The sequence below is a fragment of the Poecilia latipinna genome, unplaced genomic scaffold, assembly GCF_001443285.1.
Source record: "Poecilia latipinna isolate Pla-1442-1.1 unplaced genomic scaffold, P_latipinna-1.0 Scaffold2976, whole genome shotgun sequence".
In the NCBI taxonomy this organism is placed as follows: Eukaryota; Metazoa; Chordata; class Actinopteri; order Cyprinodontiformes; family Poeciliidae; genus Poecilia; species Poecilia latipinna.
The window spans coordinates 22,380-48,255 of record NW_015115592.1 but is presented as its reverse complement, the minus strand read 5'-3'; the positions used below and the strand labels follow the sequence as shown (position 1 = coordinate 48,255).

The 25,876-nt window shown below is 40.5% G+C and overlaps 1 protein-coding gene across 1 annotated transcript in view; it reads right to left on the bottom strand.

The window, feature by feature from the left end:
• LOC106939766 (filaggrin-2-like) overlaps positions 1–25,876 on the bottom strand; it is a gene marked incomplete at its 5' end in the record, with an annotated part of 60,841 nt that overhangs the window by 16,773 nt on the left and 18,192 nt on the right. Inside the window, 4 exons of the mRNA XM_015022304.1 lie at positions 989–1,075; positions 6,223–6,333; positions 7,708–7,737; positions 10,534–10,706. Of these exons, the coding sequence (XP_014877790.1) occupies positions 989–1,075; positions 6,223–6,333; positions 7,708–7,737; positions 10,534–10,706 (401 nt within the window). The remainder of the gene's footprint in view (positions 1–988; positions 1,076–6,222; positions 6,334–7,707; positions 7,738–10,533; positions 10,707–25,876) is intronic.

Here is a 25,876-nt window from a genome sequence, read left to right as displayed (position 1 = left end):
CCATATAAATACCTGCAAAATAAAAAAAAATACATTCCTTTTCTGTTATAGGTAGTACATCTGACATTATTATCGATTCTAAAAATGTGTATGTCTTTTTTGTAATTATGTCTCTTTATTGCCGTAGAATATTTATTTATGACTGCAGTTTTTCTTTTTGGTTGATTATCTGGATAGATATTTCTGAGAAGGTTTTTTTTTTTTTTTTCTGTCAGTGCCAGCCAGATCGATCAAGAATTTCCTCTTCACACCGTGTAACTTAAGTTGCATTTAGATAATGGCGTCTGTAACAGAACCTAATCCAATAATGATGCTCGTCTTCTATTACAGGACTGACATAACAATGATTAATCCTAAATTACTACCATATTCTATTTTGTACATACATTGGAGTGGCTACACTAAATACACTGCACGGTTTGAGAGACGGAAGAGATAAAAGCGACCTTACTCACTGGTTATAAGAGTGTCTGAAAATATTTTAGGAATTTCTTGTTCTTCGTGGGTTTTCAGAGCACAAAGCTAAAAAGCACAAATGGCTAATGGGCAAACTAAGAGGAGGGGGCAAAAAAAAATGGTTGAGCAAGCAGGTTACGTGTTCTACATTCACTAATATATCTGCAGATCATAAAACTCATACACACACACAGCAAAAACTGCTGGCTTATTTTTTTTTTCAAAGCAACAAAATCCTTCTTATTATCTCTGGGCACTTTTTTAAATGCCCCGCCGCTATTTAAAAGCTCCAAGTTTTTAAGGATGGAAGGCCCCCTTCGCATCACCCTAATCATTAGATTCTTTGTAAAAACTAAAGATTGTCTTAAATCTGACTCTGTAAGGTGTAGGAATAACTTTGAGCTCAACTATACCAGCTAAATTAGGTTATTTTTAACCCAGCAATTTTTCGAGGGTGCAATTATCTATTGTAGTGTAACAACACTAAAGCACAGCTAAATTATCTGGGGCAGGTTCTATGCGTTGTGCCTACCTTCACTTTTATCAAGATGATGAGGGTTCAGAGAACTGAAAAGTGAGTTTCCAACCTCAGTCGCGGGGACTTTGAGGTCCGAATCCTCTGCATGCACAGAAATAAAACGTAAAATAAAAGTTTTGTTTGCATCCATCTGACAGCAACATTGCTCTCTCGTGGTCGGCATCAACAGTCTGAACCGATATCCATCATAATCCTGTAGAAATGCACCCATCTGTCCAAATGGACTCACTAACAGTCCCATGATGACACAGTCTCTCTCGCGCGCACACACACACACACACACACACACACAAGCACCTACTGCACACACACGACGTCGAACGCATCCCCCTCTGTTCATGTGCATACACACGTCTAGGTGTCCTCCTCACAAATGGATTTGCATATAATGAGATCATTTATCACTTCTTCTAAAAATCGTCTAAGAAAGTGTAAATAATACCTAAATGTCACTTGTCAGTCTTAGCATTCTCATCATTTGTTACAAGAGTGTGAGACGCTGATTTGGCTTCGCAATAATGAAGCCATCGTGATTCAGGATCTGTTAGCATCTGCATGAAATCTTAATGGAAGTCAACCAGCTTGGATGTTGTTAATGCGTCACATGATTTTCAAGCCATGATCCAATCAGTCGATAACCAGAGCCGAGGTTGGGATTTTTTTTTTTCTTTTTTTTTGTGAAAAATTCAAGGATTTGAGGAGAGCAGCGTGAACGGCGGCCCGTGTTCGCACACTTTTCCGCACGTGTCCGACCACGTGACCGTGCATTTCGAAGCTCTTGTTAAGTTCCAGATTTTTGGATGAAAAATAAAACGGTGGTCACGTGAAGGTCATGTGGTCGGGGCTTGTAGATTTATGACAGGGTTCAAGGATTGGGTCACTATGACCTGAAACCCCCCCTCCACCATGCCTACACCCATCTGTCCAGACTGACCAATGAGCTGCATACCCGGTGGATCAGACTCTGTTGCCAATAGATCGCTAATCCTCTGAGCGAGCTCGCTGATGTAACTGGGGCAGAGACAAGACAAAGGATGCGAGTACTATGACATGGCTGTCTGACACATACTGCATGCTGTAAGGATTTCATAGATACATCTGGGCAGGCAGCAGTTTATAACATGAAACAAACGACAAATCCCTTCGCTTTTCGTTATTCCTTCCCGTCCAACCAGAAAATATTTATAAAATAAAATCCAACCATGATATGATGCTACAATTATTTTCTAACTTCCAATCCTGGTTAAATATTTTGAAGCTTCAGAAAAGACATTAGACATTAAAGTTTTTTTTTTTTTTTTTTTTCTTTGAAGATAATGAATGGGGTAAAGTGAACTACTTATAGACATCATAGCCCTTAGCTACACACAGCAGCATAAAAGCTTGGCATGTCAGTGTTTTGTAGTGTGTGTGTGTGTGTGTTGTAGTGTGTGCGTGTGCAAACAGTAGTGGCGGCCGCTTGGTGAGAATGGGACCTAAGACCTCAGATCCCCGTGAGGACACAGAGGAGATGGAGATGATTTATGGGTTCCACTGAACTGCACCATATGCCTGCCATAAATCTAAACATGCACACACACACACACACACACACTCACATGCACGCACACCTACACACAAAAACGGGGTTTACATACAACAGGGTCAGGCTAAAACCTAAATACACTCCTCTAAGCCTAAGATTTTTAAAAAGGCAGCAGTTGCTTTGGATAGGATTTTTCACCTTTGAGCTACTTATATTAAATACAGTCATTTAGTAGCATGTATGTTTCTAGAATCAACTTCCCTTTTTTTTTACTCTCTGAGCATACAAATCCATATTTTTAAATATGTTGGTTTTGTCTGTTACACAACCTGAGTCAAACTGAGAGTGTCTGTGAACATCAGTTTCCAGATCTTCCAGATTCTCAATTGGATTTGGAGCTGAACTTTGACTGGGTCATCTGAAAACTAACATGCTTCGGTCTAAATGTAGCTGCAGCTGTAAGTTTGGGGTCATGAAACACGTCCTCTGGCTCAAGTCTTTTGCGATCCCAGTTGAAGAAAAACCCTCAGCATCATGCCGCCACCACAATGTTCCATGCAGGAGCTGTTCTGTCCAGTGCAGTGCTTCTACATGGCACTGCACACCGAAACAAACAGGATGCCCTGGATTTTATTTAGGCATATCAGAGTAAAGGGGTCTGAGTACAAATACAAACTTTAGTTTTCATAAGTTTTCTATAAGGGGCAACTGGAGAGGCTCCTTAAACTAACATTTATGTTTTTGACTGGGGGAGAAAGCCATCAAAAACCCATGCATGCACAGCACATAGTACATGCAATCTCCACACAGAAAGGTACTGAATCATTAAATCAATATGTGATATTTGAATTAAGGTTGCAAAGGTGCAGCAAAAGCATACAACTTAAAAGGAAACACTCTGTAGGCAGTTTAAGATCAGAAAATGTTCCTGTTTCGCTCGAGTTTGACTGAACCGCGCACGTTATCGTTAGCCAACGTCCTTCATGATGAACTATCAAAGGCTCTCGAGCCCCTCAGTCGAAGCTCCTGTCAGATTCTCCTGAGTCATTGCTAATCATTGAACTCTTTTGAGTTTCCTCCTGATGTCAGCCAAACAACAAAAACTGCTGCGTTGTTCAAAACGCCCACGCTTAATGGATTCCTTCAAGACCAGAAAATGTCCGATGACATCACGCTGATGTGGAAATCCAAGCGCATCCCACGTTTTGACTTCCGTTTTGGCACGGCATTAAAGGTGCAGCTGCTTACCAAGATGGCAGGTTTTAATTTAGTATGAAGGCAAGCTGGGCTTTAAGGGCTTTAAAGACCACTTTACTGTACATCGAGGCAGCTGACAGAAACCTTCCCCGTCTCTCCGGGGGTTGTTTCAGATCAGTCAGTCAGAACAAATAAAGTCTGAATATCCACAACACTTTGACAACCCAGCTTTCAAGACAGGACAATCCACATCCAACATTAATGTCAGGGATATAAAAAGCCTGAGAAACGGTCAATGTTCAGCTTAAGACCTCCAGTAAGTTGGAGGATGAATTATGAATGATTCCTACACTGACACAAACACCCCGACTGTCAGAGTCTATAAGCACGTCCACAGGAGCGCACATTGGATTTGTCACAGATGTGTAGGAAGTTCCTGCTGCAATGTGACTGCATCATTTAAACATCCAGAAGAAGAAAAAAATCATCACTTATTGAGGTGGTCAGATATGTTGGACTGATAAAAAAAAAAAAAGTCTTTCTTAATTTTCAATAGCAGGCTTCCTTTGGGGCGTTGTTTTTGTGTATGCAGACACCAGAAGAGGCTCTGCTGCGTTATCATGATCAAATAAAGAGGAAATTCAGCTTTCCACTTCGGAAAACCTACCCACTCATTATTTTTTACCTACTCCCAAACTTAAATGAGCAGATTGTTACAATTTACTACATATATTAAAATGTAGTAAAAAGGAAATGTTACTGTGTACATCTTGATGTCTCAGGTCCACATAATAAATTAATCAGTCCACATAATCACTTTGCCTCCTTATGTTTTCACTCTTCACAGCTTAAAGTCATCAGACTGAATTTCGGAGACAGAAACTCTTAAAGTGCTGTAAGCTGTTACAGTCGGCTTTGAAATATCCCGGCTGTGGATGGACCCCAACAGGTATGAAGTCCTGTAAAAGGTCATGTAACCATTAAAGAGTTTGAGCTTTTTGGAAGATTTGCTGTAATTGTTGAATTTGTAAAGTTTACATAGATGTGCTGAATAAATCTCCTCCCTGTTAGTCTGATTGGAGCAGAGAAGATTCAAGTCTTGTGTGATTATTTTTTTCCATAAGTTTGCCACTTTTTCATCCCCCAACAAGAAAAGTGCTCCAACATCTTAGTTAGGATTGAATCTCTGATTTGCTTGGATTGTTTTGGAACATCCAAAGCAATTTCCTTTCATGTGTGTGTGTGTGTGTGTGACAGTTCTGGTGAGATTGGGTGATCCAACAGGGCCATGTACCCGAACACACATCAAAGCTGGCTTGGGAATTGACAAAGCAGATTAACATGTCATTCCTGGAATAGCGCCAAACAGGAAAACAAGTGAATTTATGGAATGTTCTTGAAAGCCAGGTCTGTTCCAGGAAGTCAAATAATTTAAAGGAACACTACCATGTCTGTTAAGAGAGAAATATGATGGCTACAAAAGATAGGGGTTTCTCTGCAACTTCTCAAGATGCAATAAACCAAAGACTAATAGGATGGGAGCAGATTCGAGCTGGCATCCATAAATTAAGACCCTGTGCTGATTGGAGGGACTTCACAATAAACTCAAATGTATGAAGTCAGTTCTTGTTTATAAAATCATGGTGTAATAATTTCACCTTGAGAAAAACCATTATATGACATGTATGGCCATGAGTGCTTTCAAACTTCTGGCACTGTCACTTGTACAAAATTGAGAACATATTTCTTTGTAAGCTAATCAACAAGTCAAGTGTAGCATATGACCAAGGACTCAAATTTAAAGCCTCTGAAGCTCAGTTTTAACTTACTCCAATAATCTCGAACGAAATCTCTACAAACTATACTCCTAGGAGTTGTTGTGCAGTCAACAATTTCTCCAAGCTGTGGCAGTGCCAAGCCAACAAGCACGTCCTCATCGTTTCCATAATACGTTTCATATTGACTGCAAAACAAGGAAAGGTTAACTTAAGGTGTCTCATTGTCTTGTAGGCCAGGATTGTTGCTTTCAGTCTCTGGATGAGCTAAACAGCTGCTGTCTGCTGCATCATATCTAAGAAACAGACATGAGAGCGCTGTCAATCATCTGTTCCAGCTCTCTGACAGGGAGACGAATGTTTCCCAAAATACTGAAGCACTCCTTTAAGAAATATTGGTGAAGTAAGTGTCAGAATCTTAAAGACGAGGGAGCGAAAGAGGAAAAAAATAGCCTTAAGCATTTTATTGTTGCAAAATCACAAAAGCACTTGGCTTCTGTTGGTGTGACCTTCATGCAAAGGTAGATTTGCTGTTTTAGGACTAAATAAAAAAGACACTTTTTTTTTCTGCAGTGTGTGCAACTGTTGGTGTAACTAGAACTTCATGTCTGCTGGTGTACACTAGACAGGACAGAAGTGACATTATGGGGTTAGGCTTCCGCTACTTGTTTTTACAGTAAAAAGGAAAAGCTACTCGGTTTCTCTATCTATGGCTAAACTACGTTTCGCACCTTCCAAAGGAGAACTTAAAGGCTCGTGTGTAACGGCCGGCGACAGTTCAGCTTCGGAGATGAACGTTGCTTCAGTTTCAGCTTCAACGTCATCCTCACCCTCTTTCCTATCTTCATTTGCAGGAAAAGAAAACATACAGTGTGAAGGTAAAGAGGTGATTTGTTTTTTTATTGTTTTTTTTTTTACTTTACAAACTCAAACAAATTAAACGATGCATTGACAAATGCCGGATCTGTCCTGCAGCGATGGGGACAATTTGCAAAACAGAGACGTTTTACTCTGTTCTCACCGGACGTTTTGGGGACGAATGACAAATTTAAAAAAAATAAAAAAAAACTGTCTACGATGTATTCATGTGGATTGAATATCCTGTGATTATCAAAAATGAAAATGATGAAAAATGAACTCATAATGAGGTTAGTAAGTTGAAAAGGTTATTGGCTGAGAGGAGAATAAAAAATTATGTAAAAAAAAAAAAAAAAAAAACTTGACTCAGGATCTCCTTCAATGTGATCAACACCGACGTTTTGTACACCTACTGGTGGAACACAGGTATTGCAATCCCAGAGACAGAGTCTTTTCAAAAATGGAAAAAAAAAAAAAAATCATTTAAAACTCACCATACCATTGAATTAAAAATGAGTTTGAAATCGGTCCTCCACAGCTGACACCACACAGTCATCTAGAATATTTTACCAAAGCCATTATTTGCTCAAATAAATCACTCAGTTGTGTCTTGATTGTCAAAGGAGGTCGCGTTGGAGTCGCTCTCTCTCTGCAGCCCGGTCCAGTTGCTAAGTTTGCCCGTGCATCCACTCGTCTCTTACTGTCAGGCCATGTGGAGGAAAACCCAGTGCTGTCAGGGTAGAAGTTGCCACTTTGCCGATCGTTTCTGTCTAACAGCTCGGAGGCTGAGAGCCTCTCCACAGAGAGAATCCCTAATCAAATTCCCTTTTATTCCTGCCTTCCCTCGCTCCTCACCCTGAATCACACTGCATTACAACAAACTAACATATGCCCACATCCTTATCTCCAATTGCTCCCTCTGTTTTGCTGCTCCATGCACCGACATATGCACAAACCCCCCCTGACCCCTCCTCATTCCTCCTTCCTTCAATCCATCAGCGGCAAACTGTCATTAGTCTAAATATAAAAAGCAGATATGTGGAAGAATTCCTTCTGTGCAGGTTAGTGTGATGTTCTGTGATGAAAGGATGCGGCGACAGAGAGATCTATTAATAATGAAGCTCCAAGTGTAGAGATGTAGGGGGGAGAAAAAAGAAAAAAAAAGAAATGAGCGACTGGAGAGAGCCAGCTGAACATCACAGGGGAGAGAGGTGGAGTTTAGCAGGGATACAGATGGAAAAAAAAATAGATGGTTAACTTCAAAATTTCAGTGCAACAGAAAAGGGATAAGAAGCGAGCGGGGAAGAGAGGCAGAAATGAGTAGCACATCTTCTGCTTTGATTTGCATTATTACTTACTAGAACCGGAGGGGGAACCAGCAATTGTACCTGAAAGAGAATAAGAAAAGGAAGCGGAGATGAGAACTTGTTTATTTATGCATTCAATTTGCCTAAAGACTCGACTCTGGCTCATTTATCAGACTCAGATGGGGGAAAAAGCCGGGTTTCAAAAAAAAAAAAAAAAAAAAAAATAAGGGTTGCAGAAGACCAACCTCTTACCGTCCCGGAGTAATTACAGGATCTGAACCATCTTCCCCCTCATCCCATATTTTCCTCTTTCCCAGATTCATATGTTCGTTCTCCCCAGTTAAGTGCCTTTCTTATTTGCTTTTTTTCCCCCCAAATAAAGCTTATTTTTCAACTAAATTTAGATTTAGTCTTGCGATGTTTAATGCACTTTGTCCTTTTCAAAGCTATGGCCATTTTGCTTTCTATTGCAACCAAGCGGAAGCTCCAAACATTTAAATTTTTAAATGCCACTAATGGGATCCAAGAGTTTTAAAAGGCCAGGGGTGAGGTCTGAAGGTGTGTGTCAGCACTAATATAAGTGTGTTGGAAACAACAGCAGAGAGGGATGATGGGAGGGGGAAGAAAACTAACAACTTTCTGCAGTGTGGCTGCATGTAAAAGTGTGTGTGCGTCTCCACTGGTGTTTCTCTTATTGCATAAAGAGTGTGGCAGTGTAAAAGCAGAAAAGTGGGGAGGGGCTGCCCTAGATTATTATTTTATCGTAGCTAGCTGCTGTGCCTGGTTACTCTCTCCAAAAGGATTTCCTCCTCACACACCGCTGTGCTGCTGCACATCCCTGATCTGCTCTCTGCAAGCAGGTCACAGAAACTCCAAAGAGCTTAGTGTCCTCGTAATCTTTCAAACCGTCCTTTCTTTTCAGCTTGTTCTTCTGGTTCTACTTTTCATTCAAGACCTGAGAGTCACAGTAGTGATGCCTACTGTACATCCATCAGTCCAATATGGAGCAAAAAAAATTGTCATTCAAAATCTTTTATGAGACAAAACTAATGAATGTCAACTCTTCTTAGATAAGAATGATTCTGAATTCAATGATGGCTTGTTATGATATAATTAATACATCGATTGTACTACAGTGAGACAGACTGCAGCCCTCTGAAACAAAGTTCACAGTCTTGACTTAGAAGTAATTTAAGCACCATTGGTTTCTGGTTCATTCGGCCAGTGAGAGAGCAAGACTTGAACTGGATAACATGAAGGCTTAACAGAGTACAACAAAGTTCAACCAATTGAACTGCTTTGGGTCTTTTTCACAAAAGTATGCTACAGTTATCAAATGGTACATCTATAACTGTGGCTTATAGCAGCCATAAAAATGAATCATATCAGTTGTAATTTTAGGAATTATTTGAAAAATGTCTGACCTAAACGATTGTCACATTGCAGTAAAAAACAAAACCCAAACAGGGAGTTTTTAATCATTACGTTTCTAACTTCCTTTAGCTGTGAAGTAATGCTAATGCTAGCTTGTACAGCAGATATAAACGTAAACAGCAAATGTAAATGGAGAAATTAGATTTGTAAAACGTCTTTCTTATTTTACTTTTTTACACATAGGAGTATTTACACATTTATCTTGTTATTGTCATAACCTGTGTCTGTCATAGCTGAAGTCTGGAGTTTGCACACACTCATCATGGATATGCACGCCATATCATTTTGTCCTTTCAAGATTCATCTGAACTGTTTTTCCCCAACAAGTCTGAATTCCTGAGAAAATTTAGAGTCTCAAAGATTTCAAAAATATATTTCGCCTTGACAAGGCCAAGGACTAGCTTCTCATTAATGACCACAACTGAGTGCAGCTGGCAGTTTCTCTTTACCAGCGTCAAGAAAATATTTTTGGCAGCGCTGACCAATTCTGCTATAATGGGAAAATCAAAGAAACTACGAGAGATGTGAGGAGAACTGCAGATCAATAAAAGTCCAATTCTAAGATCATCAGTTCAAATATTCATACAGGAGTTGAATTTTTCTAATGCGTCACCACTTTTCTGGGTCTTGACGAACACCTGAGCTGTCACTTTCAGATGGAAGGAAATAGTTTAGATGTTCACGAACAACCCAGGAAACGCTGCGGCTCGAGGAGATCTCACGCTGGAACAACCAGAGTTGTGGTGAAGTGAGATTTAGATCGTCATGGAGTGAGAGCAAGACGACCAACAAGGAAGCCTCCCCACCCAAATCATGTTGAATTGACAGCTTTCTACACGGACGAGCAAAATGCATCCCGGGGAAAAAAAAAAGCTCAAATATCAGATGAGAAAAAGGTTGAGCTGTTTGGCTACATAGACGAGAATAATTTTTAGACGAATAAAGTTCATTCTAACACATTTAGGAACATTGTATTAATGATCAAGCTTAGTAGTGGTAGCATCATGCTGTGTGACTTTTTCACAGAGAGTAATGCTGGATCACTGGGGAGAATGAATAATAAATAAATATCTCTACATTCTCCAACTTTACCTAGCATGAACACCTACATTTGGAAACATTTGTGTCTTCCAAAAGGACAAACAAAACGAACCAGGTTCTAATTAGCAACTAAACAACATTTTAAACTTCTGTTGAAAGTTTGTGGCTTGAGTTCATAACCCTTCTGGACACCAAATCCACCATGAAGAGTGGAAAAATATTCCCCCAGGCTTGTTTCAGGGGTTTGATAGCCACTAAAAAAACCATAAAATTCACCTTTAACTTTCTATGAATTATAGGATTCATAGCCCAAAATGTCTGATGCTTTATCCCGTGATGAGTGGACGCAAACGTCTGACCACTCTACATCGGATGAGCACAATGCGTGAAGCAGGTACGTACAGGTGTTGGGGGTTCCAGTTGGTGCAGGCAGGTAGGAACCTGCTTTCCAGGACTTGGCTTTGAAGCCCTTCTTGCATTTCTGGCAGTCCTGCCCGGTGGTGTTGTGTTCACACTGGCACTGGAGGTTCCCCTCAGTCAGCAGGCACTGGGAGGCGTGGAGGTTACACTTACACCTTGGGGAAGAATCAGAGAAAACAGTCGGCATATGTGAGAACGCAGACTGTGACCCACTGATGGTAGCGGAGGGCAAAACATTGTAATTTCACCCAGCGTGTTGATGAAATTAAGAGAATAAGTTTATACAGAGGAATGTAGAAACGTAAATAAATCAGGGGCAGCTAAGGGTCTGCTGCCCTTAGCTGCAGACCCTTAGCTGCAGGGTCTGCAGCTAAGGGTCTGCCCTTAGCTGCAAAACCGAACACATTCCTGAAATTGAAGTGCATCGGTTATCCGACTGCAGCTAGCACATTTGAGCGGTTTACTCAGTTAAAACTACAAACCTGCAAAAATAGCAGATTTTTATGAGGCACACCTCTTAGGCAGAGCCCCGAGACTTTCAGCTTTGATGTTTTGGTTCATTGTGTTAACTGTCACTTTCCAGTCTCAAATATATTCGGTTCTGCCTCAGAAGTCACCGACAGAACTGCAGCATCCTTTTCCTGTTTTGATGTTTGCTCTCTCAGTTTGTACAGCTGCCACTCCATCTGATTCTGTTGTTTGATTTCACTTGCAGCCTTTCTTACTTCACCCACTGAATGAAGTAAAAAAAACAAAAAAACAAAAAAAACAATTTCTCACAATTAGCTGTTTTATTAATCGATTGCAAAGCTTGCAGGTTTTGCTCATTTACATGTAAACCAGTAAACGGTAAATCAGTACGCTGGTATTTCAGTATCTGATTTTGTCTATTTTTGCATCTATGAAATAAAATGTGAGTAGTCCAGATCTGATTTCCACATGAGGTCTAAGGCATACAACACAAAAGCGAACAGCATATTCCTTTTATTACATTCCCTTACGGCTTAGAAGAAAAATAATTTGACCTTTATGCTGGAATTTTATGAGACATTTTTACGTAAACACTGCCAATTCATTTACTTTGCAAGCTTTTCAAAAAATTTCCACAACAGCAGAGGTACAAATGAAAGATACCCAGAGACACTCAGACCTACAGCAAACATTCTTCTTCTCACAATTTTGTTTTTAAATAGAAACATTATTTAAAGTAAAAAACTACAACTGTAACAGTTCAATAGGGTTATATTACTGGGAATCATTCAATGTTTTTGTGCAGCTATGCAATAACAGTGCAGTTCTGTTCCAGCTTAATCATTCAACAGCAGAAACTCTGAGGATGGTTTTTTTTTTTTTTTTTGGAAAGTAGTTCACATTTTTCCTCCTCCTCCTCCCTGCAGTGTCCCAAGGTTCACTAGTTTGGAGGAAGCTGCTACAAATTTCCCAACAACACTTCATCTACAATAGGTGAAGTGTTATTTCTAAAGGTCTGTGCAACATGACACAAATGAAATCATATTTGTTTTGTTTCTTTTACAGTGGATTTTGTGGATTTTCTGCATTTCCAATATCTGAGGGAACTAAAAATGACTGGGCCCAGAACAGCCTGAGATTTGGTCCAGGTCAGAGTGCAAACTTTGAACAGCAATACTTAAGCTAAATGTTTCATAATTTAATACTCAACACTAACCTGCTACAGGAGGACCAACAATAATGATAGGTTTTCCTCTCGAAATTATCAACATATGAGTAAATTTCTTAAGCAAACACTCAAAAAGAAAAAAATACTAAAGATGAACAAGCTATAAAAGGCTGGAAGACACGAAAAGTGAGATAACACTTTAAAATGTAGTTTTATCAATATTTGCCACCCCATAGGCTGCATAATTAAACCACCAGTTGTATTCTCTTGCATAAGAACGTAAAAGAACAGCATTTCTCAATTTAATCATTCTCCAAATACATATTAAATTAAATTCCCAGGTATGTCTCTGAGTTCTGCTGCGAGTGCATGCACACGTGCACACTTGACCTCGGCAGAGGGCAGGACCCAGGTGTGCTGATCCACACGCCACACTTCTGCCACGACGGAAATGAGGATCTTAAGGACACTCCGCAAGTATGACTTGGAAATTACAGCCTTTTCCAGTTGAGCGACTGGACTCCAATCCAGTTTGTTCCACTGGAGTGAACACCTATCCGTCTGCATCAAATATTCAAAGAATGGCCTCTGTATTCGAGGGGAGATGACTGCTTCAGTTTTCTCTCCTCGCGCTAATCTTCGGTGCTCTTTCATACTTTTTTTATTTCCGTTCATCCTTCGAAGGCGGACGTGGTGAGCAGCCCATCAAGCCGAGGCCTAATTTTGCAACAACAAGCGCAAAATAACGATTACCAAAACTTGGGGAGTTTAAAACAAGAACTCAGTCGACGGAAAAATTGGTGTCTCAGATCACGAGGCTTACGGTGGTCCAATGAATCCCCCCTCCATCTCCCTCTGACAGGACATGCCACGGAGGATCCATCCACCAACAAAGCCTCATTTCCTGCCTGCATTCTGAAGGACAAGAGCTGTCCACTTAGGGAAGACTGAAATTGGAAATCTCTTTTTCAAGAAGAAAGCATTCTGTATGAGAGAGTGAATGTGTGTCAAATGAGACAGGTGTGTGTGTGTGTGTGTGTGTGTGTGTGGTTCTCCTCCATGCGTTTGGGATGCATTTGTTTGCGAGCGCAGATGACAGGCAACAGATCAGGCAAAAACAGACGCGTTGTGACTAATGCCTGCACTGAGTGACTGACAGCCGTGAACATATCACCGCTTTTCATCTCCTGCATCTCTGCTGATAAATCTCATCTGTCTCATCTTGAAAGTGGAAGCGCCGCTGAGTGCAGGATCTAAGAGATGCAGCTTAAATCAATACCTGAGAACAGAGTGATTTCCTAGGTGTTGTGCGATGCAGTTTGTGTTTGGCGGCTCTCATTCGACGAGAACTAGCCTGTCCAGCCGATTACACAGATGACAAGCCCCACTTTAGGCACAGCGTTAAAACTCGAACAAGCTGAAAAGATTATTAAGGCTGATAAAAAGCCAATGGGGTCCAATATTTGATTACAGGCTCCTTAAAGTCATCTATCGCGCTTTGCGAAATTTATTCACGCTGAACTTTTTCACATTTTGTCACGTCGTAGCCACAACTTTTAATGTTCATGAAAAGATTTTCTGTAACAGACAACAAAGTTGTGCCACATCCCAATGTTGCGGAAAAAGGTTCTCCGGTCAGTCAAAATTGGAAACTGAACCCTTTTGGAAAGCTGCACTGAGCTGATTGTGTGAATGCACATCCACTGACACTTTTTAACCCTTCCAGACCGAATGCAGCGGCGACGATCCAGCCAAATTTGCAGTATCGTAATTCCGCCACACTTTGCGCTATCAACGGTTTCTAAAAGGGGAGACGTTGACCTTTCCAGCCAATCTTGGGTTACTACGGTAATTTCGCCCCCGCCATAGCAGGGAGTGAAATTAATCTGAGGGGCGGTCTTTTAATAGAGGGTAAATTGTGAAAATTACTTGGCAGATATTGAAAGTCCCAGTTGTTATAGATAAATGGGCAAATATATATTTACTCATCTAAAGAACTGCGTACAATTAAAATAAGCAAAAACATCCATTTGAAACTTAGGTCTTATAGGGTTAAACATTTATTTGTGAAAACAAAAAGTGAAACATTTTATTTTCTCTCACTTCTCAATTGTGCTCTGTTTACTTCTAAAGCCCATAAAATGCATAAAAATCCAGAGCTGAAATGTGACAAAAAGTGAAAAACTTCAAGCGGGATGAACAATTTTGCAAGGCAGAATAATTAGAGACGTCTGAGCCGCGCTCGGGCGCGTTTATCCCCTCGACCTGATATTCTGACCTCCACCTCGCAGTACCACCGATAAAGACCACAAGTACTTCCAGCCTCGCACTCCTTCCGCATGACTGATGTGACACTCCGACTCTCGGAGTTATGCGTCTCGCCGCTCTCACTCTTGCATTTGACAGCTTGCTCTGGGATTTTCCCCGGTCCCTCTTTCCAGTCCCTCCGCGCACAAATAATACATGGGAACAATCGTATGTTAATGTGCAAGATGTCGGCCGTTGCTGCAAAGTCATCAAAGCAGGAGTGCAGCAATGAGCTGAAGGATGTTAAGATGGGACAGCTGGATCCATCAGAATTGTTTTTAGTTACTCAGGGCAGGAGGAAGCGAGCAGATTAGATGAAGATAGAGGAGAGGGAGTGAAAATGGGGGAGAGGTTTTTTTTTTTCTTCAGAACAGAAGGGATATTCATTCTTCTTTACATTAGAACCCACTCACAAATTGGAGTTTTAATTAGCTGTGGTAATTACAGGTCAGTGCTCCTGTTCATCAATCTGCTCTGTGCAGTCTCTGTGAAAATGGCAGCAGTTTATTTTCTGTTTTATTTTTTCTGTTTCCCATGTTGTTTGTCTTTTGCATGCATATGCAAGCACACATGTAGAGGGTGTGGGCGACACGACGAACACACCACAAGAAGACAGCGAGTGGAGAGAAAGCCCAATTATACCACAGAAGCAAAATATATGATGGTAAAAGGGAAACCGCATCCAAGGCAACTCTATAACCTGCTGCACGCGCTTGTGCTCCATAGCTATTACTGGCTAAACCTCTCATTACAGGAAGGAAAATCGAACAAACAGGCCTGATACTTTAGGTTGGCTTCTTTCTTTTTTTCTACTTTTGTTTCACTCAGTCCAGGCAGCGAAAAAGAAAACTTCCTCATGAATTAAGCCTTATTTTAACCTAAGAGAAATGTTAGCCTTGTTTCATGTTTGTCAAAGAAACAGCCGCAGTGCTTCTGTAAGAGGCATTGAATTTTGTCAGCGACAAAAGAAAGCCACTAAAGCTCCTGACATTTTTTGCAGTATTTGTGCCTTTAGTTTGAGGCTTTTGTAGAGGCAGAGCAGAGGGTTAAAGTGGCAGCACCCCACTCCAAAGGGAAACGATGAGAATTCACAGAGTCCTGCTGCATCATCGCCAGGTGTGCTACTTTTTCACAATGTCATTAGTTTAGATTTTAAACCAGCATGCCCAGGTAAGTAAGGCGATAAGGCGATTCACAGTTTTGCATGGAATTAGGAAATGTTACTGTTAGGTTATTAATGTGGCATTTAAGTTATAATTGCGTAGTTTTTGTTGCAGTGATGCACCTGTGCGTTTTACATGGCAAGTGAGAGCAGAGAGGCTCATGCTGGGTAAATTTCTGACTTATCAAACAGTCTGGCTTCTCTTGAGATTAGATTATACATGATATAATTTAACTAGCTAGTAAGGCAGGGAAAATGGGAACGTTATTTTTCAAGGACGTTGTGTATTTCAAAGGCAAATAAACACAGGGCAAATATGAATATGCAACAAATTAATTGGGATATTACAAACACATATATTTAAGTATTTACGATCCGTTAAAAGAGCTACTAAAAACTGTAGAAGAGCAGCATTTCTGTCTACAAAGGATTGCTGACTTAGCAAGCTAAGCTCAGCTAACGACGCCAATGCGCGCAGTTTCACAAAAAATAATAAGGGTATTTTTTTTTCATGTGCATTTGATGTAACCAATGGCCGCTGTGCTTTAAACTGAATACAATTTATTCAATCTCTGTAATCTAATGACACGCCGTGTTGTGTGGAGCATGTAATGTATGGGGGCTTCCTTCTCATTTGGTGTTGAATAAAAAGGAACAATAATAATTGCGAAGAAAGAAAGTATGTCTGAATACATGTAGCGTTCATTAAAAACATGTGGTACAGCCATGGCTGCAATAAGATGCTCTGCTGAAATCTCGCTTTGGACTTTTTCTTCCTTCCAGCCCATCTTGCTATGTGTTTCTCAGTCCATCCCCCACAGAAAGTCTGTCTTTTTCTAGTCATGTTGCCCCGAGTACTTAATGATTCGAGAATGCCTGATTTAGACAGCAGAAATGCAGCAATTATAGGGATAAATAACAAGAAAGATAAACAAACATCAAGGGGGAGAGTCATGTGGTGGCAGAGTCTAAAAAAGCAGCTGGAAGCATCAGTTAATGGGGCTTTATCTGTCTCTTCACTGCAGCTTATGTGCATTCCTCTGTTGCTCACCAGGGACACAGCTATCGTTCACTTTTTTCCCCTCCTTCCATCTAGTCCCACTGAACTTTGTCCAAAATGTCTTTTTCTTCTCTATACGTTCATTTTCCCCCCCCCCCATTTATTCCCTTTTCTCTGATTTCGACTCGCCCGTGTCGGTCTGTGTCGCCACGGCCTTTTAGCTCCTTTGCCTCTTGCTCGTTGCACAAGTGTTCACCGAGCAGTGCTTTGGGTAAATTGGGTTGTGGACATGTGCTTGAGAAGAGAGGTCTAAAGAGAGAATAGAGGGGATTTAGATGATACGGAGGGCTGAGCAGTCAGTACAACAGAGATTAGGGCGGCCGTGTCAAAGACATGACAGTCTGCCAGCCTTCGCGCTCGCAGTGATGAAACTTGGAGGAGGGGCAGGGGGAGGGTCTGTGTTTGTGCGCTTTAACCTGTGATGACAGATTGTATTGATGCAACTCTGACCCAACAGGAGGTCTCCCTCCTCTGCTCTGCGGTCGATCAACCGTTTCTGAGACGGACCATTCCACACTTTTAACTGCCTCCTTCCTCTGGAAGCAAAAAAAAAAAGATAAACTCACAACAGGCTCCACAACCTCCGGTAGTAACACTAGAGGTCGAGTCTAATGGGCGCCGAGTCTTATGGCTTTTTAAAGGGAAAGAAAGGCTTAAAGCCAAACTAAGGCTGGCTGATGATAGAATGGCCAACTATCTTTTATGTTCATCCATCCGTCCATCCGTTTTTCTAAGTCTGGTCTTTCACACTGAGGATTATGGGGAAATTACACTGGGTTGGATTGACGTGGTTAATTTGTAGCTAATAAAAAATGGTTGCTATGGGGACTTAGTGCTGAGGTTCTCTAAAACAGAGTTTTGGGTATTTCTGTTACAATCTGCATCCTGTCAAGACGAGCCTGGTTTCACACAGATCAGGATCTTTCAAGATTTTTTTAAATGTTACATTGACTGTAAATTTGGGCGAGTTTAGGTGATGATTGACATACATCTGCTTTACCTGAAAGGAATGACTTTTTTTTCCTCAAGTCTTAAGACTGGCGAAGAGAAATGGATCTTTCGCATTGCATTACATTTTTCTGCAGAATGTATTTTAAGGGAACTTAATGGGAATGCTGATGAGGGTGGTATTTGTTGTTTCCATAATTGTATGACATATTTCCTTCAATCAGGTATTTCTCTTGACCTCATATCGAGCCGACTTTGTAACAAGAAGATGATTCCTGTTTTGCAAAGCGTTGTTCTAAAACCACCAGGAAATCCTGCAGCTTGGAGAAAGAGCTTTGAGTCTCACTCCCAGACTGCTGCGTTCATCCAGTTAAACTGTGGGAAGTCTCTTGAATGTTTTGCTGTGATTTTTGTTAAATATTTACATTTTCCCTGAGGTTTACCTTTTGCATCCTCTTCCCTATTTACCATGGACGCCAAAAAGGCGAGGAGATGCTGCAGAATTGACTGGAGAGATGGAAGAAAGGCAATTTTCACCGCAATGCAATAAGAACATGCAAACATGCAAACAACACAACACCACAATTTGTAATATTTATTACAAATTGCTTTTTTGTCTTTTCCTATTTATTCAAAATTTGGGACATTATTTTAGAACCTCTAGTTTAGCTGGATCTGTACGGTGGAAGAGGCTAAAACAAAGGTGACGATAACGTTTGTTGTTTTTGACATTTAATTGTTTTTAAACCACTAGTTCAATTTCAGCATAAAAACTGTGAATGACGTGTAAGGTTAAAACAAACAAAAGCAAATGAGATAATAAGATTATGCTAAAGGCTTTCAGCTAATTATTTTCTCAAACACATTATTAGTGACCTCTTCATAGTATCTTGTTGGTATCCTGGGCAAAAGAAGAGTCTTCAAAGTGTGTGTGACCGAAGCACAACAGAGGAGACCAAGCGCAGGGTGGGAGTTGATGCAAAGCAGAGATCAACGATCAGCTCCACGCCTTATTGGCTTAAACTGAGGTCTTTATCACCACGTCCTCCTCCTACTTCCTCCCCTCCCCTCGCCTCGACTCGTAAATTCAGAGCAGCTAATTGGACATGACTGCGTTTATGTTCCTGGTTCATAAATTTCTTTCTCTGAAGGGAGAAGATCGATTTTCCTCGAGCGCAGCCGTCCGTGGCCGAACAGGGGCCTCTTCAAACGTTCGCTCACCTCTCTACCACGCCTCGTGTCTTTTTCTTTCTCTCACCACCATCCATCCTCTCATCTGCGTTTTCACTCTCTCTCTCTCGCTCTCTCTCTCAAGACCAAACAGATAATCTATAACTGACCTGCTCTGCAGGAGTGTGGGGAGCAGGGATTATAGTGCACTGCTTTCCAATACTTTTTTCACTGTCTTGTCAGCTCATTCCAGACTTTCACATTACCTAAAAGCCAAATCAAAAATAACTGTTTTTTAATGCCAACAACAACAAAAAAACAAACAAAAAAAAACAAAACAAAACAAAAAACAAAACACTTATTTCTTGGATAAATCTCCGCGGAGTGGAAAAAGCTGCAGGCCAGAGTTTGAGATCCTTATTTCAATACTGCAATTAGCAATTACACGTGCAACGTCTAAAAGCCAAACTCTAAAGAAACAAATATGTCAACAAAAAGGTTGTTTCCTGTGCAGTCTTTGACATCTTCTACATGTGAAAACGGGCTAATCTGAGCCAGTGTGTGATCTAAAAGTGGGAAACATGAGTTTGTGATTTTAAAAACTGACCAAGCTAAACGGTCAGTTCAAAAATATTTTTGAAAATGGTTTGAAACATTGTGTAATCTGATGCAGTTTTAATATACACTAGTCTGTCCTGGCTAAATGAACGACTCAGTATCTTGAACAACTACGGATCTAGATCGCTCTTGACACCATTACTGATAAAAATAAATAAATAGCAATAACTGTGGTATGTCGTCGTTTCTGGATGCATCAGAAAACACTAACACTGTTTAACTTCATGCGGTGATAATCTTTACTGCATCTGACCAAACAGAAGGTAAACAGTGAATGAGTTAACAAAGCCCCTTCACAAGCCTCACTGTACTCTCTGGATCACGCTGTCTGATCACAGCTTTCCCTCTTATGCTGTTTCTCTTCCTGCCTGGCTCACTAGAAGCTTTAGTTCTGTTGTTGGTTTTACCAAGAGACAAATACATTATTTCAGCTGATAGTACTGTGACTTTGCACAGTAAAAATACCCATTATCTACTAGTTATTAAAAAAAAAAAAAGCCAGCCTCTTTTGCTCTGTATTCTGCTGTGGAGGAATAGATTTCAAAGCGAGATGCTGTCTGTTCCATTTTCGGCCTGAAAGCCCCGACGCAGGGTTGACCGCCTCGTTATTAAGACTACACTGGGACCCAAACCCAGAATACATAGTGATTGGAGCATCTGTTGATTTTGCATACAAGCTGCTCCAGGACACTCCTAAATAACTCTGAATCTGGTCAGAGCTTATTGTCGGCATTTAAAAAACAACAACAACAAAAAAACACATTTTTTTTCTACTTTTTCGTTTTCTTATAAACAGTCAGACTTGTTCATGTCGTTGCAGCTCTTGCAGGCAAAATACGATTTGATTAGTCTCCTCTTAATGATTATTTTTAGTTATTGCATTGCATTACTACTCTCTATCAGTAGGGGGCTCTGCAACCACCGAACCTCTCTTTCTCTGACTTTCCGTAGGACTGTCTTCAAACATAAAAAAAAAAACAGGCCCCAAAGAACCATGCGTCTCCTACCTCTTTGAATACAACAGACACACACAAACCCAGCGCTTCTACTTGTTAAATATATTTAATGTCAAGAGGTTACTGGATGTTTTTGGCCCTGGATAAAACATTGAGAGGTGCGTCAAGCAAAAAGACATCCTAAATTATTCAGAGAGGACGGATGACCTTGACTGCCTTTGCTATCCACACCTTGCGTGTCTTTGTAGTCAGTGTGTGCAGTGCCGATGCCGGACGGCGAATGTGTGAACTCCCTGGTGTGTTTTTGGGATAATTCTTTATTTTAGCGCAGCGTGTTCTCAGTAAGAAAGCGCCTCAGTCTGTGACCGCGCACCTTAATGCGGGATCGACGGAGGATACGGGAGAGACTTTTGTGGGACTAAGCTCACGAGTAAATTATTTACACAGCATAAAATAAATGGCTATTGCGTGTCGAGCCGGCGCTCCGACCGGAGAGCGGCTCTGTGATTGGCTGTGTTGGGTCACGTAAAGAGCAGCAGGCAAACTGGGCCTTGCTTTGAGGTAGCCGGCTCTCTGAAGTATGCAGTGTATGCACAGGACCAAACAGGTAAATAATGGAGCCGGGGCACGTCCTGCTCCCCCATCCGGACCTCAGAGGACTGCTCTCATGATTGCAGCGGAGCCTGCTGAGAGTGAGAGAGCCATATATTGAAGCAGTTCAGGTGTGGGTTACATGCCAGCTGTGTGCTGTTTTTGCTGGCCTTTCAAACTACAGGGGGAAGTAATATGTTGCTCTCAGGGAGTGGGATTTTGTTGGTTTTGATGACGCCTCATGTATGCGAGTGTAAGACTGTTACTTAAACACCCAATGTAAGCGTTCTTCTATAAGATGCACTAGTGATCCCAAGCCCACCCCGGCGTGCATTTGAATTAGTTAGGGATCTTGCATAATACTCTGCCCATAATAATGCAATGTAGACATAAAATCAACCCCTTACACTTATTTATCTTACCTTGGAACTGAGGAATTAGTAGATACTTTTGGTCCTTTTCACTGTCACCTAAAACAAGATCATCTATTCAATTGCTCAATACTGGGGATGTCCTAATCAGATTCCAAATGGACAAAAATCAACCCATGAAGCCTGTTGTTGTTGCTGTAGTGTGTGTGATTTAGTCAGCTAAACCCTTAGTGAGCAGTGCAGCTGCATTTTATTCAGCCATTTGCAACAATGAGTCTATTTTCATGAGCTCATTTTTAGTTAAACTGTATCATAGACTCTATAGACACACTTTTTTTTTTCTGATCTAACAAATCTGTGTTTTCCCTACAGCAGTGGTTTCCAAAGTCTGTCCTCAAGGGCTGGTATCCTCCATGTTTTCGTTCTGCCCCTGATGGTAGTTACTGCCTCCTCAGCATGTCAATGTTCTGCAGAACAAGCCATCATTTCATCCACGGCTGATAAACCAGGGAGAGAACGAAAACATGCAGGATGCCGTCCCTTGAGGACTGACATTAGACACTCCAGCCCTATGATTTTTAGTCATAGTGAAAGAGAGGTTGCATTGTCTGCTATTGTTCTCCATGTCCATGTCATGTGGCATAGTTTGTGGGTTGTTTCGACATCCACGAAAGAGAGATGAGCAGCCGTATCGTCAGTTTAGGTTAGATTTCAATCTAAAACATACATTTTAGGATGTGAGATAACTTTTTTGTGTGTGTCTGTGCAGAACTGGAACCACACTGATATATGTCATCAGTCAAACTGTCAAGGAGTCATATCAAAACAAAGAGTAAACACCATTCTTAGTCTGCGGTTTCAGAAAGGCATTCAGCTGGAGCGAGGTCAATTTAATTTAATTCAGTTTATTAAGATAACGCTAATGCACAATACATTATCCAAAGGCACTTTACCAAAAAGTCCCTTCAATTCAGTCATCCATACATTCTAATTGATCCTAGTTATCAAACAGCACATCAAATTCAGTTTTTATATTAAAACATTTAAAACATTTTAAAACATTTTCTATTTAAGGAAATCTAGCCGATTGCGTCACGTCCGTGACTCGAGGCATCAGCTTCCCCTGGAGAAGAACATAGCGACAGTAAACACTTGACTGCATTGTGTTGTTGATTTTAAAGCAACCACTCATACTAATCATGCAAGTCGTGACAGTGGAGAGGAAAAACCAAATCAATGTTTGGTTATTCCACCAAATACTGATTTCTGAACTCTTCCTGAGTTATCAGTATTGTTGCTTCTAAATGAACTTTAACTTGTTTTCTTTGCATTATTTGAGGTCTGAAAGCATCTTTTGTTTTTTTGTTTTTTTGTTGTTGTTTTTTTTTTTGCTATTTTGACCATTTCTCATTTTCTGCAAATAAATACTAAAATTTTGGCTTGGAATTTCAGACATGATGTCAGAAGTTCATAGAATAAAAGAACAATGCTCATTTTACTCAAACATGTACCTATAAAAAGTAAAATAAGACAAACTGATCATTTTAAGAGATCTCTTAATTTTTTCCAGAGCTGTATATTGTTTTTTTTTTTTTATTCAATAGGCACTAAGTTGTAACAACAAACAGATACAGGATTACATAAGTGTAACTTCATTTTACTGTTTCCAAGCATCTTCATTTGTTCATTATTAACGCTGCCTCAGTTGTAATTTATAATCACATAAATCACCAAGGTCCCCTGACTGCCAGATTCATCTCCTTTTACATATAAAATACACAATAAGGACATTTTAAGGTTGAAAACGTCCAACGAGAGGATCTGACTCTCTCTCTTCTGGCCGCCTTTGCTCCCGTTTAGGCTACAGGGGGATGTGGGACGCTGCGTGAAAGCACCATATCAGCAATTCCACCCCATGATGCTAATGAAAAGTTGTACTTAAAATATATTTTTTGCTGAAATGTATCACCCATTAACGGAGGCACCTCCAGAAGTAAATGACCACTGTGAAGGCTCACCCTGCTGGGGGGCGGCGGGGTGATAATTATAGACCCGGCATGAATTGTAATAGTATTGCGAGGGGAATAATGACACAGGCTGCAGACGCCGCCTCACCGAGGCAGACACGTCGGTGCATTTTAGCGCCGCTCCCACTGAAGAGGATCCCAGCCTCGGTCCATCCTCCCCTAAAAGTCCTGAAATCACCATAAAAACTGCGCTTGATATTAGAATGTTACCTCCCTGCAGACTCCTTACTGCTGCTGAATTTGTTTTAATGAACACTCTCACAAAGAGTAACACCTGGGGTGAGAGGAAATTGGGTGTAAGATGGAGGTGGGGAGGGAGAGGGCTGGGGGCCGGGGGTTGTTATACGTTTTCTTATTTAAGATATGAACACGGAGAAAGTAGTAATGGGAGACGGGAGGCAAAGGGAGGAATAAAAAAAGTGATGAAGAGGCAGAAACTTTGGGACGGGATGGGGTTTGTTGGGAGATCCTTCCTGTTCTCTGTTCCCCCGCAGAGCATGTAGACCCCTGAAGGGTGATATAACTGTTTGTGGGCTATCTATATCAACTTCTTGTTTATGTATTAGAATGAAAAGAGAAGAAGAGAAAAGAGAAGCAACCATCTTAGATGAGAATCAAAGTCCCTGCAGAATCTCTTTGTCTTTTTCTCTGATGTCTGTTTCCCCATCATAAAAAATTAACCAATGCACTTTTGAACCCCTAATGTGTCGTGGAGTATTTTTTTTTATAGATTATTAATATTTAAAGACACAAGCACACCTGGACCTGTTGGCCTTGACTGTGCAATACTTTCAGTGACTGCCATCTTTGCAGCCTGCCTCGTTTGAACGAGATTTGTGTGAAATCTTCTGGAAGGCCCTAAAATGTAGAGCGAAATGCAATCTGACAAAAAAAAAATACACACAATAGTGTTCATGGCTCTTTTACACCCATTGTTGAAATTACAGTTTAATTCCCGAGAAACCGCGAAGGGGGCGGAGGACGCCTGGGGTGGAGGAACCGACTTGGGATCATTCAGAGGACAAGGGTTAATATAATTATCCTCCCAAAACCTTGAGACTGAGAGAACATCATTAGTCATAGCGGGTGAAAAGCTACATGAGCTGCAGGGCCAGGGGAGAGGCGAAGAAAGGAGGCGGGAAGAACAGAGGAGGGGGGAGGCGAAAAGGAGAGCATCAAAACCCACTTGTGCACTTAGCAAGACAATTAGCACAAGGACTAAAACTTGAGGGTCTTAGCTGAGGAAGGGGGAAAAAAAAGCAAGGACTGTGCTTAGCTTCATTATGAAGGGTAACAGAAACTTGCACCCTATTTAGTAATTGTGATATTTTCCTGCAACCTCTACACTGGTTTTGTTTGTGTTGCAAAAGTTTTTGTTGTTGTTGTTGTTGTTGTCTTCAGAGGCCAGTGTGCTATGTGATTTTACAGTTAATGAAATCGCCTCTGTTTCTTTTTTTTTTCAATGGAAAGTTGTGGTTACATAAGAAATATTTCCTCTTATTATTTCTACTCCTTAAATAAAGTCGATGTTATGAGAATCACAGCTCGTTATAAATGATTTGAAATGGATAAATACAAAAAATGACAACGCTTTACTGTTTTTGTTGTACTCCCTCCACAATGGCATCCTAGACAGCTGTAACAACTTAATGGCATATTTATAAAAAAAAAAAAAAAAAAGGTGTTTCTGCAAAAAGCAGGGGGGGTTAAAGGGCCACTAAAAATCTGCCAAAACTACATCAAAAAAATACTGATTTGATACTAACTTAGATAAAAACTCCACTTTTTTTACACTGATATTTCACATATTGATTTCACACTTTCCTAATGCCGAAAAGAATTGAGAATGCCATTTTATTTTTACAGACAGAAACAAAGTTTATAACTATTTTAACTAATCAATGTTGAGTAGAGCTGTAAATATACACAGAAATCTCTATTCTGCAGGTTTAAAAGTCACAGCTCTGTACATTTTGCTTTCTGTACATGCTTTGATCAAGAGAGAAAAAATAATAATAATTTGCTTTTACTTCATTCAGCAATGAACAAAGAATTTCTCAAATTTGTAAAAAAATATTTGGATTTTATTATACCTTAGAGTGGCTGAAGTGAAAAAGTGCCTGCAGCTTTAGTTTGATCATTTCCAATTAAGTTTGATCATTTCCAATTATGTATGGATTATCAGGTAAAACAAAACCCTGGGTACATTCTCCAACAGTAAGACCACCGTAACATGATCAAGGCTTTGAGTTCGGACTTTTTGAATCAGACTATGGTGATATTTGTGAGTAAAACAAAATCAACATTCTTTTGAAGCTGTTTAGATATATAGGCTATCCATTGTATTACCTGTCACTGAATTCACCTTAAAAGTTCAGTTGTTGGAATATTTATATAGAGACATATTTCACTCATGGCAAAGCAATTGGTGTGTAGAAATTGGTTTTTCACCTGTCACTATATATATATATATATA